Source organism: Chaetura pelagica, unplaced genomic scaffold, assembly GCF_000747805.2.
Source record: "Chaetura pelagica isolate M959 unplaced genomic scaffold, ChaPel_1.0 scaffold530, whole genome shotgun sequence".
Lineage (NCBI taxonomy): Eukaryota > Metazoa > Chordata > Aves > Apodiformes > Apodidae > Chaetura > Chaetura pelagica.
This window is the reverse complement of record NW_009951793.1, coordinates 211,850-225,862: the sequence shown is the minus strand read 5'-3', so window position 1 is coordinate 225,862 and position 14,013 is coordinate 211,850. Positions and strand designations below refer to the sequence as shown.

Genomic DNA, 14,013 nt, shown 5'->3' with positions numbered 1-14,013 from the left:
AAAGAGAAAAGGGAAGGAATTGCTATTGTCTTTTCATATGTCCTCAGTGTTTCCATGCTGAGTGAGGACTCGTGATTGAACACTAATTGAAAAGGTAGATACTAGTCCAAGGCCATGTCCTTAACTGTGATGTGAGCCCCTTTTCCTGCTCTCTTCATCCTTGCACTCCTGATGCTTGTAAGCTGGGTCCTATGATGGAGTAAAGGGAACGTACAGACTTGTTTTGTTGGCCAACAATTTTGAAGTGGAAAATACCAGCATCTTTCCAAAAGTAATCATTGGACAAATAGCTCTAGCTTTCAAGATGGCTTTTTCCCTTTCCCTTCTCCTGGATCCTGAGTAAAAAACCCTTATTAAATTAACCCTGTTGCTCCTCCTTCCCCTCCCTCAGAGCACCCTAAATAATTCCTCTCCCTCCTTAGTGTTTACAGCCTTCAAATATTTGCAGACTTTTGTCATGTCCCATTCTTCCTCCCCACCCTTCTTAGTTGTATCTGTTTTCTATGTTACGTATTTAGCTCTTTTAATCTTCCTTAGTAAATCAGTCCCTCTAGGCCCTGATCGTTTTTGTTCCTCTCTTACAAATTCCTAGCAGCCTGTCTGTCTCGACCCAGGGCTGTAGTATCTAGATGACGTATTTTTGCTAGCAGGCAGCTCTTGGCTAACTTTGTGTACAAGCCAGAACTCTTCAACAGGAGATAGATCTCCTTAGGATCCAGGGAGAGAAGAGATGCAATTGTGTGAACATTTCCTTTTTCTTTTTGGTCCTTGGCCCTGGAGGCAGTGTGTGAAACAGGAGAGATCTATCTGCAGCTGTCCTTGTGGACTCTGAGGGTCTTACCCCAGGGATCAGGAAGCACAAATTAACCAGACCTACCAAAACTAGTTGTGGGATATCTACAGAACTTCACCTTTGACTCCAGCTCATGTTTGACATGCATGTTTTTGAGTAGTTATATTTTATGGCAGTGTTTCTAAGCTGCTTATGATCAGAACTGTGCTCTGATTTTTGTTTGGTTACAACTTTTAATGCTTCTGGATAGAAGGAAAGGCTTTTATTGTGTGTGAGGCAGGCATGGGAGAGGGCCAGAGTGAGAAGCAAGTTTTGAATGTCATTCCTGTGACCTGTGTACAGATCTTAATTCTTTCCGTTTTAGGATGATGTGAAACATGTGGAATCCTCTCAGCTAGTACAAGAGAAAGATCAGCCTGTTCCTCCTTTGACAGTGCACTTTGGAACCAGAGTGCTGGCTTTCGTGGCTGGCAGCTCAGTTCTTTTCAGAAAGAAGCCACGTGGGGTGGTGGTTTTGTGGGTTTTATGTCATCACAAACTGTCTATCAGTACCTGCAATAAAGGTGTCTGAGTAGCTTAATTCAGTACTGGAATCAGTTTATTTCTTCCTGCTTCTAATTTAGGATATAGCAAATGTTTCTGTGTTGGCAAAAGATAAAGGTATTATTAAAACCCTTGGGAGAGGGAGAAGCTGGAGATTTGGGAATTATCTGTATTGAGCAGGTCGGGACTGTGGAGCAACCAGAGGTAGCTGGTAATGGTAGCAGTGTCTCCTCCTGAGCTAATTTGCTCTGTTGAAACAATGTAGCTGAGGTAACCAGTAATTTGGCTCCGGAAGAAGTACTCCACATCACTGCCTGGGGGGCTGGCTTGGGTTCAGGGGCAGCTATATGATCAGGGATAGCTAAAACTTCCACTCGTTTAAGGTACTGCTGGTATATACAGATTGACCTCCCAAAGTGTGACACTTTTTGAGGTGACAAGGCAGTAAACACGAGGTAGGACTGTTGTTCTAGCTTGGCTCCAGGATCACAGCTGATTTCCTATTTGTGTGCCTTGGTCTGGGCTTGCCTTGCAAGCGGTGGTGCTGGAAGCTCTGTGTGAATCAAAGTGACGGAATCTCATTTCTGTCACAGAGAATAAATTTAAGGGCAAATCTTAAGGTTTTGGCATCCGTACGGGTCTTGTTAAAAGTGTTTAGCTTCAGTGGAAGCTTGCCCAATCTTCATTTCACCCTCATTTATATGCAGGAGCCAACATTGCAACTGGTGAAGAGGTGGCCATCAAACTGGAATGTGTCAAAACCAAGCATCCCCAGCTCCACATTGAAAGCAAGTTCTACAAGATGATGCAGGGAGGAGGTGAGATGGGAAGGGAAAGATGGGGCTGGGGGAGTGGTTGAAGAAGGAAATTATTCTGGAGAGCCTTAGGAAGGAAATGATTTGGTGCTGCATATGATAATCTCAGCAGGGGATGCAGCAGTTTTTTTCTGTTTCATGGGCTTAATCTCTCTCTTTCCCCAGTGGGTATCCCCTCCATTAAGTGGTGTGGAGCAGAGGGGGACTATAATGTGATGGTGATGGAGCTCTTGGGGCCCAGCCTGGAAGATCTCTTCAACTTCTGTTCCCGCAAATTTAGTCTCAAGACAGTTCTGCTCCTGGCAGACCAGATGGTGAGTTTCCTCTGAAGCATTTGTGCCTACTCTCCTTTTCCATGCCTTTCCCCCCTGCCTCCCTCCTTCCCATTCTTTCTGCTCAAGAACTGCTATATCCTAGGCTTTTTTCATATAGCAGCAAGTGGCTACTGAGTTTCTATTTCTTGATTAAGCTGGGGGCCTGAAACCTAGGCTTTGCTGGGATTTCTGGGTCTCCATCCCTCCTTCCTTCCCCTGCTGCTCACCCTCTGTTAGTGTTGTGTGCACAGATGCTTTTGCCTGCCTCATGAACGATGGGTCTATATTGTCTCAACTGCCCGTGCCCTGTGTTAAAGGCCCTTAGGTATTCTGGACCCTCTCTTTTCCCAGCCTAGGTACGTTTGAAAGTTGACTGGTGTCACTGCTGCAGCTCGAAGGTGTAGTCTGTACAAACTTGCTTTTCATCCTTCCTTGTGGAGCTAATGATGACTTTCCCAGATGGAAAACTGGCCCAGTGTGTAGGGTTGAATTCCATCTCTACATCCTTCTGCCTTCCAGAGGGTGTATTTTCCTTGGCTGTCATCTCTGATACTCTCTGCAAAGTGTCCCTTTCCTTGCTTTGTCAGGCCTGTGTCCTGGACAGAGTACTCGTTTTAACAGATGCAGTTCTGATGTTTCCTTCTTGCTTGTCTCACTATTTATTTATATATTCCCCTCTTCCAGATCAGCCGTATTGAGTACATTCATTCCAAGAACTTCATCCATCGGGATGTGAAGCCAGACAACTTCCTTATGGGCCTCGGCAAGAAAGGCAACCTAGTATACATCATTGATTTTGGTTTGGCAAAGAAGTACCGAGATGCCCGGACCCACCAGCACATCCCTTACCGGGAAAACAAGAATCTGACTGGCACAGCCCGTTATGCCTCTATCAACACCCACCTGGGAATCGGTGAGCCTGCTGTTGCCCCCTGGTGGGGCTTTCCAGGGGAGGTAGTGTGTCCTCAGCAGGAAATTCATTCCAAGAACTTCATCCATCGGGATGTGAAGCCAGACAACTTCCTTATGGGCCTCGGCAAGAAAGGCAACCTAGTATACATCATTGATTTTGGTTTGGCAAAGAAGTACCGAGATGCCCGGACCCACCAGCACATCCCTTACCGGGAAAACAAGAATCTGACTGGCACAGCCCGTTATGCCTCTATCAACACCCACCTGGGAATCGGTGAGCCTGCTGTTGCCCCCTGGTGGGGCTTTCCAGGGGAGGTAGTGTGTCCTAAGCAGGAAAGGGTGGGTTCTGTACCTCACTCTGCTGATGACCTGTGTTGAGTTGCTGGGCAAGTCCATGTGATCTCTCCTGCCTTGTGTGGCACTCTGAGCTTCTGAAGGCAGAAATTATCTACCAGTGTGTGTTTGTATGGTTCTTTGTACAGCGGGCGCCCTGTTTCAGCATGGAGACTATGACGTCCCTGACTTTGCTGCTACTAACTCTGCCTTGCACAATTTTTGCAGGCTGATTAAATATGTAAAGGCTACTTTTGCAGATACTGAGCCTTCAGGGGTATGTGCAATTGAAACCTCTCTTGTTGACTCCTGAGTGCCTTCATCAGTGATTATTCTGTAGCTGTCAGAGCTGGAGGATACAGGCCCACTGCAATATGGTCATACTTCTGTTACACACCACTGAGGATGGGGCCAGCTGTGTGCTGGAAACAAGAAGCTGAAATGAGGGGAGGTTTCCTACTTGCCTGGACATGCAGGTTTTGTGATTGAAAACTGGGCTGTCACAGACCTTCAAAATATGTGTGTGTCTGTGAATCACATGGCCTCGTTCACTGCTGAGAGAGATTTGAGTCAGCTTTAGGGAGGTAGGACTCTGTCTTTAGTGTCTATGGCTAGTACTGTGGGGATAAAACCAGGCTGGAAACGAGTGATGAGAGTTCAGCCAGGTCTTACACTGGTGATAGCCATCATCCCAGGTTTTGTAAAAATTTTGGGTCTGAAGTCATCCAGACTTGTCCTGGGAATGAGCCCCTGATGAACAAAACACCTGGTTGCTCTGAGGACCAGGGGTTAAAAAACCTCTTACAGTTTTCCCTGACCAGATACTTCTCTCTGACCTTTTTCCCCTGCTTGGGCTGAACTTTGTCCACAGCACAAGAGTTTCTTAGTTACCATAAGGTCTGCTCTGAGCAGGCTGTCTTGGTTCTGCTACTGATTGGCAAAGCTGAAGAGTTGAAACACTTAAGCTGCCCTGTCTGTGGACCCAGGAAAGTAGCTCCTGTGCTGACAGCTTGGTTTGTATCTCAGGGAGACCTTCTAAAATGTAGAACCTGGGAATTTGAAAATCAGAGCAAGGAACTCAAACTGTTCAAACTAACAGCTTCCACAGAATTTCATGTCCAGGATTTCCATGTCCTCGTTCTTCCTAGGGAAAGCTTCCCATTCTCCTCTGTTGCAGATGGTTTCTCAGAAACTGGAGTCAAGACAGCCTACAGAAAATAATTTCCCACTGTCTTCCTTGCTTCATACTGTATAAATGTAGACTGAAAGTGCTATATTTTTATCAAAATGGGGCATGTGTGTTGAGAGTGGGCTGTGATCTCCTGACCTCTTCCATGTAATAAGAATAGTTCTCATAGAGCTTTCAGAGTTGGAAGCTTCTGTATTTTGGCTTGACCTGCTTATATATAACTGACTCTTCATTAAATTCTCAGTCAAGATCTCCACAGCCATGGTAACTGCCACAAGGAGACATGCACAAAATAATTCTCACTACTATGTCTGTCCATTCTTTTGTGTGTGCCTGCTCTGTCTGACCTGATCACGAGAGGCTAAATGTCTGGTTATGGGGCTGTTAGTTTTTTTTTCTGAAGGACTTCATTATTCATCCTACCCCAACTTAGCCCTTTACTACTGGTGTTTGGCTTGCATATCAGGATGAACAAACAATGTCTGAACACTAATCCAAGGGCAAATTGCGTGTGCCATCGAGCTGAGCACAGCAGTTGCTCTCTTCGTGCCCTTTGCTTTGGGAAAGTCTGGGTGTGAGTTACTCTGCGCAACAGGTCTTGGGTGTATTACCTCCACATTGCAGATAGTTCCCCCAAATGGCATAAAGGTTACATGACTTGCCTGGAGGAAAGGGGATGGGGGTGTCAGGGTTGCAGCTGGAGTTCCTGTTTCTCAAGACCTTTCCACAGGGCTTATGACAGACATGTTTGTGAGTTTGCAGCATTGCCATGGAAACCATCACTGCATTTTTTTACTTTTCAGAAGCTATATTATTTTATCTTATATGAATGTAGTTTAGGGAGAGAGAAGGAACCGGGTGCTGGGGTATTTGTTTGACAGGAATAGCAAATTACTAAATGCCTTTATTTGAATGTGCAAGCTAAGAGCTGGGCATTCCGATGTCTGGAAGAAACATTCTTTTCCCAGTGACTGGGGAAAAAAGTAGGAGGTGAGGTCAGGGAGGGTTTCCACAGCTGGAGACTTGCTGTTAGGGGAGTCAATGGACTGTGCAGGCTTTGGTTCACGCATTCCAGTCAATTTTTGCATGCTCTGAGGATGAGAGTCCCTTGCACCCACTGGAGCTTGTAAAGTCTGAAATAGATGCCCAGGGATGCCCAGGAGACAGTCTTGGAAGAAGCCTGTTGGGCTCTGTCTGGATAACAGGAGGTTGGGGATAGCAGTTCCTCCCCAAATGCATGTCCTAGATGGCACCAGTGTAGGCTGTGCAGAGCATAAATTTCTTCTGCTGATCCTGCCCTCTTGTCACCCACTCGAGATTTTTGTGTGTTTTTAAAGGCTGTTGCCATGTAGTGGGGAGAGAAAGGGGAAGTGTATTTCTAGCATGTGCGAAATCAGATGTAAGTATGTAGTCAGCAAAACATTGCTTGCTTAAGACTGCTTGCATCTGGGCTGGCTTCAGTGAAGACAGCTGACTTCTAGGGAGACCTGCATGGGAACAGCATGGCTTTGGATAGGATTGGGGGAAGCACTCTACTGGGGCACCTGGAGCCACTTCATGCTGCATAGCTTACGTCCAAGGCAACTGTTCTCCTATCTTTGCCCAAGCATGTCTTCCCCAGGTAACTCATCCTCCTGCTACTCACCCCTGACTCAGCTCCTCCTGAGGACCCTCCTTTGGGAAGGGAGGATGCGGGCTGGCTGGGAGCCTCCCTGTGAGTAGGAGAGAACTGGCAGGAGGCTATTTGCAGAGGAGTTTGGGTTTGAGGGGTCATGCTGGGCTGTGTGGGAAGGTGACGTTACATTTTCTGTTGGAAGGGGCTTTGAGAGTGAGGGAGGAAAGGATGAGTGTCTTATAGAAGCAGCAGTTTCCCATTTATATCAGGAGAGCTGAGAAGCTGAAAGAAAATGAAGAGAGGAAGTATGGTGTCACAGGCCACGACTGTAATTCTGCTTCTGGACTGACTCACTCTGGGCACACATTCATGTCACTTCTGTTTCTCTTTCTATTTTCAAACTGTAAAGTTAAGATTTGTAGGTTGTTGGTTTGTTGTTTTTTTTTGCCTGTATCCCAGGGATGCTGCAAGAGTTAGTCAATGATTGTCAAGCTTCTAAAAGTGGAAAGCAGTGATACTAAATGGTTTCTTCAGTGTATAGAGGTGAAGTTTTTTCTTTATTTACTTTTGCATTTCATATTGTTTAATGTCCTGAGGATGTTGGCATATGAGACTCAGGGGGAAAATAAAAATAATAAAGTAAATGTGTAGTAGTAACTGAAGATGAAACAGAGAAATGAGATGTAGGAGCTGTTGTTCACCATCATTTGAGGTTTAATTCAGATCTTGTAGTGAAGGTTGCAGGTGAAAAACAGCTACAGTGTTTTGAGGTAGCCTGACCACTGTCACCCATCAATGTTGGTGCTTCAGGCTTGTAATAGATTTGAATCTCACTTGAATTGTTTAAGTGGGCTACAATGACCACATGTACCTGATAAATGATACTTTTATCATTCAGCATTTAAGTAACTGGGTGTCCTGCTTACAGTTATTTTTCCTCAATCCGATTGCTGTGGTAAGACATAGTTAAGGTGTGTCTGCATGCATGTAATGGATACTAGTAGGCACCCAGTCTGGTTTCATAACCCCTGTCATTGCCTACAGTAAGTGCTTGTGTCATCCCCCACTGACTTCAGGCTCCTTAACCTCAAATTTCTAATTTTGGCCTTCCCCATATCACTAGGACTGTGTCTAGGCATATGTTCATGGAACATCTGTTGTTCTGGATGGGGCTGCTGGCTGTGCTCCAAGCTGCTGTGCTCCATGCAAAGGGAGATGTGTGGTCCAGCCTACCTTAAGCAGTATAGAGTTCAAGCAAGCTTTTGAAGTCAAGATCCTGATTTATTTCTAAAAGGCTGATTTGTCTGTTCAGTAGTTTTGTCTGCCTTTCTCTACCCTTCTGAGGGGCACCCCAATGCTCCAGACGGAGAACCTACAGTTACAGGCTTTAAAGCTATAGTGTGGCTAAGTTGAGGGCTGGCAATTGCAGGATTGAGATTACCTTTGTCACCTATGCATTCAGGCCCTGGATATGTGTTCTGACTCCCATTTCCATAAGCCTCCTGTCTCAAGATGTAGTCATTATCAAATATTGTTTAGTTTTATTTATTTGGTATGCATGGCATGTATCCCACCTTTAGGCTAAATGCAAAACCATGTGTTTCTTTGTGCCCTCCATAGCATTTAAGCATCTCCCAGCCAGTTGTGTAGTTATCTTTGGCAGCAGCCTGATATGATTAGGAAGTATTAGCCCCTTTAAAGTGGGGAACTTGAGACAGTAAGTTAGTGAGATCAAAAAGTGCTGTTACTTCTGCGTGCTTAAAGTAAGACACTTTGGAGATCTCTGTCTGCTTTCTCTTCTCCTATCTTGCAACATGGTGTTATGGCATTTCATGTGCTTTGAGCCAAAGTCTCCTCTCAGTTGTGGAGAGGTGACAACCTCCTTTTCTTCTCCAACCACAGTGCTTCCCTCACCACTCCTCCAGTATTTTTAATTTGCCAGGCCTCCTAGTCCTCAAAAACACTAGGAAGTTGTGAGGGTGACGCAGGAGAAGAAAGGCCCACAGAGACCCACACCTTGTGTTGGAACACCTGGACATCTAGATCTGTGACCTGCTATGGCTACCCCTTTGTCAGGGCTGAGTTCAGCCAGCAGGGTAAGGGTTAGCTGGAATAATCAGCTGGCTTTTGGATGGGGCAGGTGGAAGAATTAACCCACAAACCAATACATAATGTGCAGCATCCTCTAGGACGTGACACTGAATCCAGCAAAACCTGCTGTAGTATAGCTTAATCTAATAGACAAATCTCTCTAGTCTTTTCTTTACCCTGTGCTCTCCCTTGAGCCACATTATCTGTCTGTTATCTATGAAAGCAGATAACAAAATGTAAAGTACATTTTGTTTACAAAATGTAAACAAAAAAAATGTTAAGTACTGTCTTCATAGTGTTTATTTTATTTGGGAGGGGAACAGGGACAAGAGCTTTTTGGCAAAACTTAGAGATTACTTTGTGAGCATGTTGGAGGAGCTGGGAGGAATTTCACAATTTAACCAGTCAGCATTTTCAGTTGCTAGAATTCTGCATCAACTCTGTCTGGAGCTAACTTGCAGCTTAAAATGGCTTGACCATTCCAGACAACAAGTTCAATGTGGAATGTTTTGGTTTCTAGGGGGAGAAACCAATGTTCTTGTTTCATAATAAGCATCTAAAAGCATAGATGGCATATTAAGGGCAACCCTTGCGCTGAGTAGAGTTGGTAATGGTGCCAGTTACACAGTCATTCCCCATTTGTTCAAGTGGGGCAACCTTTTGTTGTATTCATGGCTCTTCTTCCACAACTTGAAAAATGCCACCAATCTGGAAAGGTCTTTACACAGCATTACGTTAGGCTTCTCTAAACTATCAACAAAAATTATTTACTTCAAGAAAGGGTCACTAGTTCCTCATTTCTGGCCCGGGTAAAGAGTATCAGCAGGTTAATTAGATGTGTTTGAAAGGGTTGTGTTGGACTTAATCTCTGTTAGCTTTGTCTTTCTGTGACCACTTCTGCCATGACTAAGCCCCAGGGTGAGGTATCATTCTGGGTGGAGAAGCGTAGGTGCCCTTCCTTTGGGTCTGGGAAGAGCAAGGTAGGCAGTGTCACTGCAGCACTTCTTGAGCTGTTGAATTCTTGTGTGAATTAAGGCTTGTCCAAGTGAGGAGGTAGTCAGAGTAATTATTCATTTATGAAGTGGGTGGAGCTGTATGGGGAGAGAAGCACTAACTCTTGCAGTGTGAACTTTCCTGCAAGATTTTTAACTGGAATGTCTTCTGCAAGTTTGTCTAGCCATAGAAACTGACCAAAGAAGCGAGAGAGGTTGTTTATTTTGTTCGGTGTACACCTCCAAAGCTGTGTGATTACCAAAGTAGCTTTGGTTGCTGCTCATTTCTGTGTAACTTCTTCCCACAGAGCAAAGTCGTCGGGATGACCTGGAAAGCCTCGGCTATGTGCTCATGTATTTCAACCTGGGCTCACTGCCCTGGCAGGGCCTCAAGGCTGCCACCAAGCGCCAAAAATACGAGAGGATCAGCGAGAAAAAGATGTCAACGCCCATTGAGGTGCTTTGCAAAGGGTACCCATGTAAGTGCTCTGATCTTGATGGCTGTCTTGTCTAATACATGGTTTGCTCTCTTGCTGAAACCCCATGGGATCTTCAGTCCTGAAGGGCAACGCCCAGTATCCCAGACCAGGATGTGCTGCTAACACCAGTGATGAGAAGGATAAGAGACTGGTGGTGATACAGTTCTGGTTCAGAACTGGGAAACATGTTTTTGTGAAGCATCAATCCTTGTGTTAGTAAGGGCATGAGAGTGCTGAGAGGGATCTTTAGGACCTCAGAAAAAGTCTGGAAGCGAGTGGGCAGTGAGGTGAAAAGGTGTACTGATGATCCTGAATTTTTACTGGGTGTTGAGGATGAGGGCTAACAGTGATGAATCCCAGAAATAACCATGCAGTGAAGTGGCAAATGCAGTTCTTTGTAGGTAAATGTGGAGGAATGTATATGAGAGGAGAGAAGGCTTGTTCCTCATGTCATATGTGGAATGGTAGGCTCTGAGCTGACTGATGCCACTGACTAATGAGCTTCTGCAATTAAAATAGATGGTTCTCTGAAAGCATAATTTTTGCACTTAATAGCTACTGAGAAAAGCAGATCAGGTGTTAGGAACAACTAGAAAAGAAAAGCCCAAATTGTGCATAAACCCATGGCCCACTTGTACCTTGCATGTGCTGTGTAGCTCTGGTCCATCCCACTGTTTCAGAAAGGATGCTGTAGAACTGGAAGACAGTCCAGGAAAGGGCCAGAAGAGTGATCAGAAGTGAGGTGTGAGTGTTTTGGAACCTGGGAAGGAGTTTGTTAGAGAGGTATTAGAAGTCTACACTCTTGCTGTGCCTCCAAAACTTGGATGGGACCTGATTATTTGGTGTCCCCAGTTCTTGTATTGAAAGAGAAACAAAGATGATTCCTTCTATCTGCAAAACAAACCAGTGTGATTCTTCACGCAGCCAGTAGCAGCAATACGGAACTCTTTACCAGAAGCTGATGTGGATTCTTAAAGCCTATGGGAGCACAAGGCGAGATTGGACAACTATGTGGAAGAGAGATCCACTGAGGGTTACTAAATAGTTAGAAATCACATCCAGGTCAGGACGTTCTCTTGAGTTGAAAGTAGATGGAAGCTGGGCTAATGCCAATGAAAGTGTCAGACATCTTGCCCCAGTCCTTCTTCTCAATAGCTGCCTGCTACTTGCCACTGCTTCAGACGGACTACTGAACTAGGAGGACATATGGTCTGAGCTTAGCTTCACAAAGCTCACCTCCATCTATTCTTTGGGCCTGCTTTCTTACACTCTTTTTTTTTGCTACCTCTTGCTTGGAGAAGCAGCCAGAAAAAACGGGATGCACAAGCATTTCCTCTGGCAAAAGCAGGGATGGGATAATCTTGATGGCCAAAGCACTGCAACTGGCAGGCTCTGTTGTCATTATGCAGCTCTGTGTTTGTGTTCTCCTGGTCCAGCACACTGCTGCTGAAAGGCCATGACAGCTCCATGGTGGGACCAGGGGGGTTGAATAGTGTTCAACAACCAGCTGTTCTCTGCTCCCTCCAGCTGAGTTCTCGACATACCTCAACTTCTGCCGCTCACTGAGGTTTGATGACAAACCCGACTACTCGTACCTGAGGCAGCTCTTCCGCAACCTGTTCCACCGCCAAGGTTTCTCCTACGACTACGTCTTTGACTGGAACATGCTTAAATTTGTGAGTGTGCGTGGGGAAAGGGCTGGAGGAGCAGGGGTTGATTTGTATGATGAAGATGGGGCAGGAAAGTTGGAAACTGGGTGTCACTTGTACTTCACCCCAGTGAGTGGTTTGAGGAAGGGAAGCAGGTAGACTGAAAAGTGGCAGAGTTGTAAGGTGGTGCTAATTGGGAGGGTACAGCTACTGTTGTGTTAGTGTCTCTGGTGAAGCATGTGTGTCAATATATCTACAGCTATAGGTAGGTAGAGGTAATTTTTCAGGACAGAATTGTCCTGAGTGGTGAGACACAGACGTGGATTGCAGTAACAGCTGTAGTACCATATGCCTTCTTCACAATTTCTTCATGGAAGAGAATGAAGTCCTCTCTGGGTGGAGTGGAAGGTGGTGCAGGGAGAAGGTGTTCTGGAGATGGGCCTCCATGTTCTTGGTGTGCTGGAGTGCTGTGTGTTTTCTATCTGGGGTTGCTGCTGTCTGTGCTGCCTGACAGCCATGCATGGCATGGAGGTTTCTGTCCTTCTCAGGGAGCAGCCCGGAACCCTGAGGATATGGATCGGGAGAGGCGAGAGCACGAGCGAGAAGAGAGGATGGGGCAACTCCGGGGGTCAGCCACACGAGCACTGCCTCCTGGCCCACCTGGTGGAGCCACTGCCAACCGCCTTCGCAATGTCACTGAGCCCATGGCCTCCACCCCCACCTCCCGAATCCAACAGTCCGGTGAGTGGGGTGGGAGAGCTGGGGGAGGGTGGCACCCCCGTTGGCTGGAAACCAAAGCTATTGACCAATATTCTTGTTTCATGCTTCTCTGCTCTGACAGGAAACACGTCCCCCAGAGCAATCTCAAGAGTGGACAGGGAGCGGAAGGTCAGCATGAGGTTACACCGAGGAGCTCCTGCCAACGTCTCCTCATCTGACCTCACAGGGCGGCAAGAAGTGTCACGGATTTCAGCATCACAGGTGAGTCCCTGCTGCAATTGTTCATGGCCTCGGCCTGGATGTCCCAAAAGGGCTAAGCACCCCATGGTGATTTTTACCTGATCTGCTGGAGCTGATGTCAGCCTGCAGCTTCTACACTGCGGTGAGGGAAGTGGTACCAGGTTATGCCTTGTCTCCTCAGTTGTGTATTTTCTGGAGGCCATGCTCAGTAGCATCTTTGGTCGCAGTAATCCTTCCATCTTGTTGTCTTCCAGACCACAGTGGTTTAGAGAAGTGGATCAGTAAGCTCTTGGGAGGGAGGATATCCAGATGGAAATGCATGACCTCTGTTTTGGTGTCCTTTGTCCTCTTTTCTTCCTCTCCTTCTTACCCATTCTTCATCATCTTTTGTAGACAAGTGTGCCATTTGAACACCTTGGGAAGTGAGGAGCAATTGCCACTGGACCAGTGTTTGCTTAGGTGAGTCTGCCCTCATGCCTGGGATGCCCCAAGGAGGGAATTGCTGGCATTAGGGATTAGGTTAAAGCTTTGGTGGTGTTATGGGTGTATGGTGTTATGTTTCCTTTCCCTTTGCCTTATTTTGAGATGGTTTTTGGCTTCAGGGAGAAGAGCAGGGTTAGCTGCCAAAGCCTTGGGGGGGATGAATTATCTTGGGTGTGACGGTAGTAGCTTCCATTTCTTCAGGAGGGTAGGAAAGGGGGATAAGGTGCTGGGCCAGTGAGCCATTTTGTTAGTACCTAATGAACGCTTTTCTGGTAATGTGATAGTGTTGGGGAGGAGAGTGCTGAGCATGTAGTCAAGTATGCAAGACTTTGCCCAGCTAGTGAGTGTCTCTTGTAGGGGAAACAACAGGAGCTGGAAGAGGGTAACTCCAAGATGTGGCAAGAGTGTAGAAGAAAAGACTGATTTGATTTGTTACACTAGTTGGCATTGGGATTGTTGGAAAGAATCTCTTCTCCTAATGTCTTTTCCCTTTTTACCTTTTTTTTTTCCTTTTCCTAGTGTCTTCACTGTATTTTTCTTTTAAAAAATGAAAAACCCCAAAAAAACAAACAAAATTTAAAAAGACAAAAAACAACAACAGCAACAACAAAACCAACCCCGACAGAACTTTTTTGCCAACGACGAGGAGTCAAGCTGTGTCCCCGCACTGGCGTGAACTGTTTCCAAGAGGGGCTGCCTGTGTCCCCACTGGGAGCACCTCCGAGAAGAGAAGCTGACAACGTGGGAGCTGCCCCCCTACCCCAGCCTTGCAGCTGCCCCCAGCTCCCTTGCTTGACTCTCTGCCTCCTAGTTTTGGTTTATCTTTCTTTTTTTTTTTTTCTTCC

The 14,013-nt window shown here is 46.1% G+C and overlaps 1 protein-coding gene across 1 annotated transcript in view; it reads left to right on the top strand.

The window, feature by feature from the left end:
- Window positions 1–13,742, top strand: part of CSNK1E (casein kinase 1, epsilon) — an 18,178-nt gene extending 4,436 nt beyond the window's left edge. Inside the window, exons 2-10 of the mRNA XM_010003602.1 lie at window positions 2,044–2,154; window positions 2,317–2,465; window positions 3,150–3,378; window positions 9,906–10,076; window positions 11,604–11,752; window positions 12,274–12,466; window positions 12,567–12,706; window positions 13,079–13,144; window positions 13,688–13,742. Of these exons, the coding sequence (XP_010001904.1) occupies window positions 2,044–2,154; window positions 2,317–2,465; window positions 3,150–3,378; window positions 9,906–10,076; window positions 11,604–11,752; window positions 12,274–12,466; window positions 12,567–12,706; window positions 13,079–13,111 (1,175 nt within the window). The 3' untranslated portion in view covers window positions 13,112–13,144; window positions 13,688–13,742. The remainder of the gene's footprint in view (window positions 1–2,043; window positions 2,155–2,316; window positions 2,466–3,149; window positions 3,379–9,905; window positions 10,077–11,603; window positions 11,753–12,273; window positions 12,467–12,566; window positions 12,707–13,078; window positions 13,145–13,687) is intronic.
- Window positions 13,743–14,013: the final 271 nt, after the last annotated feature.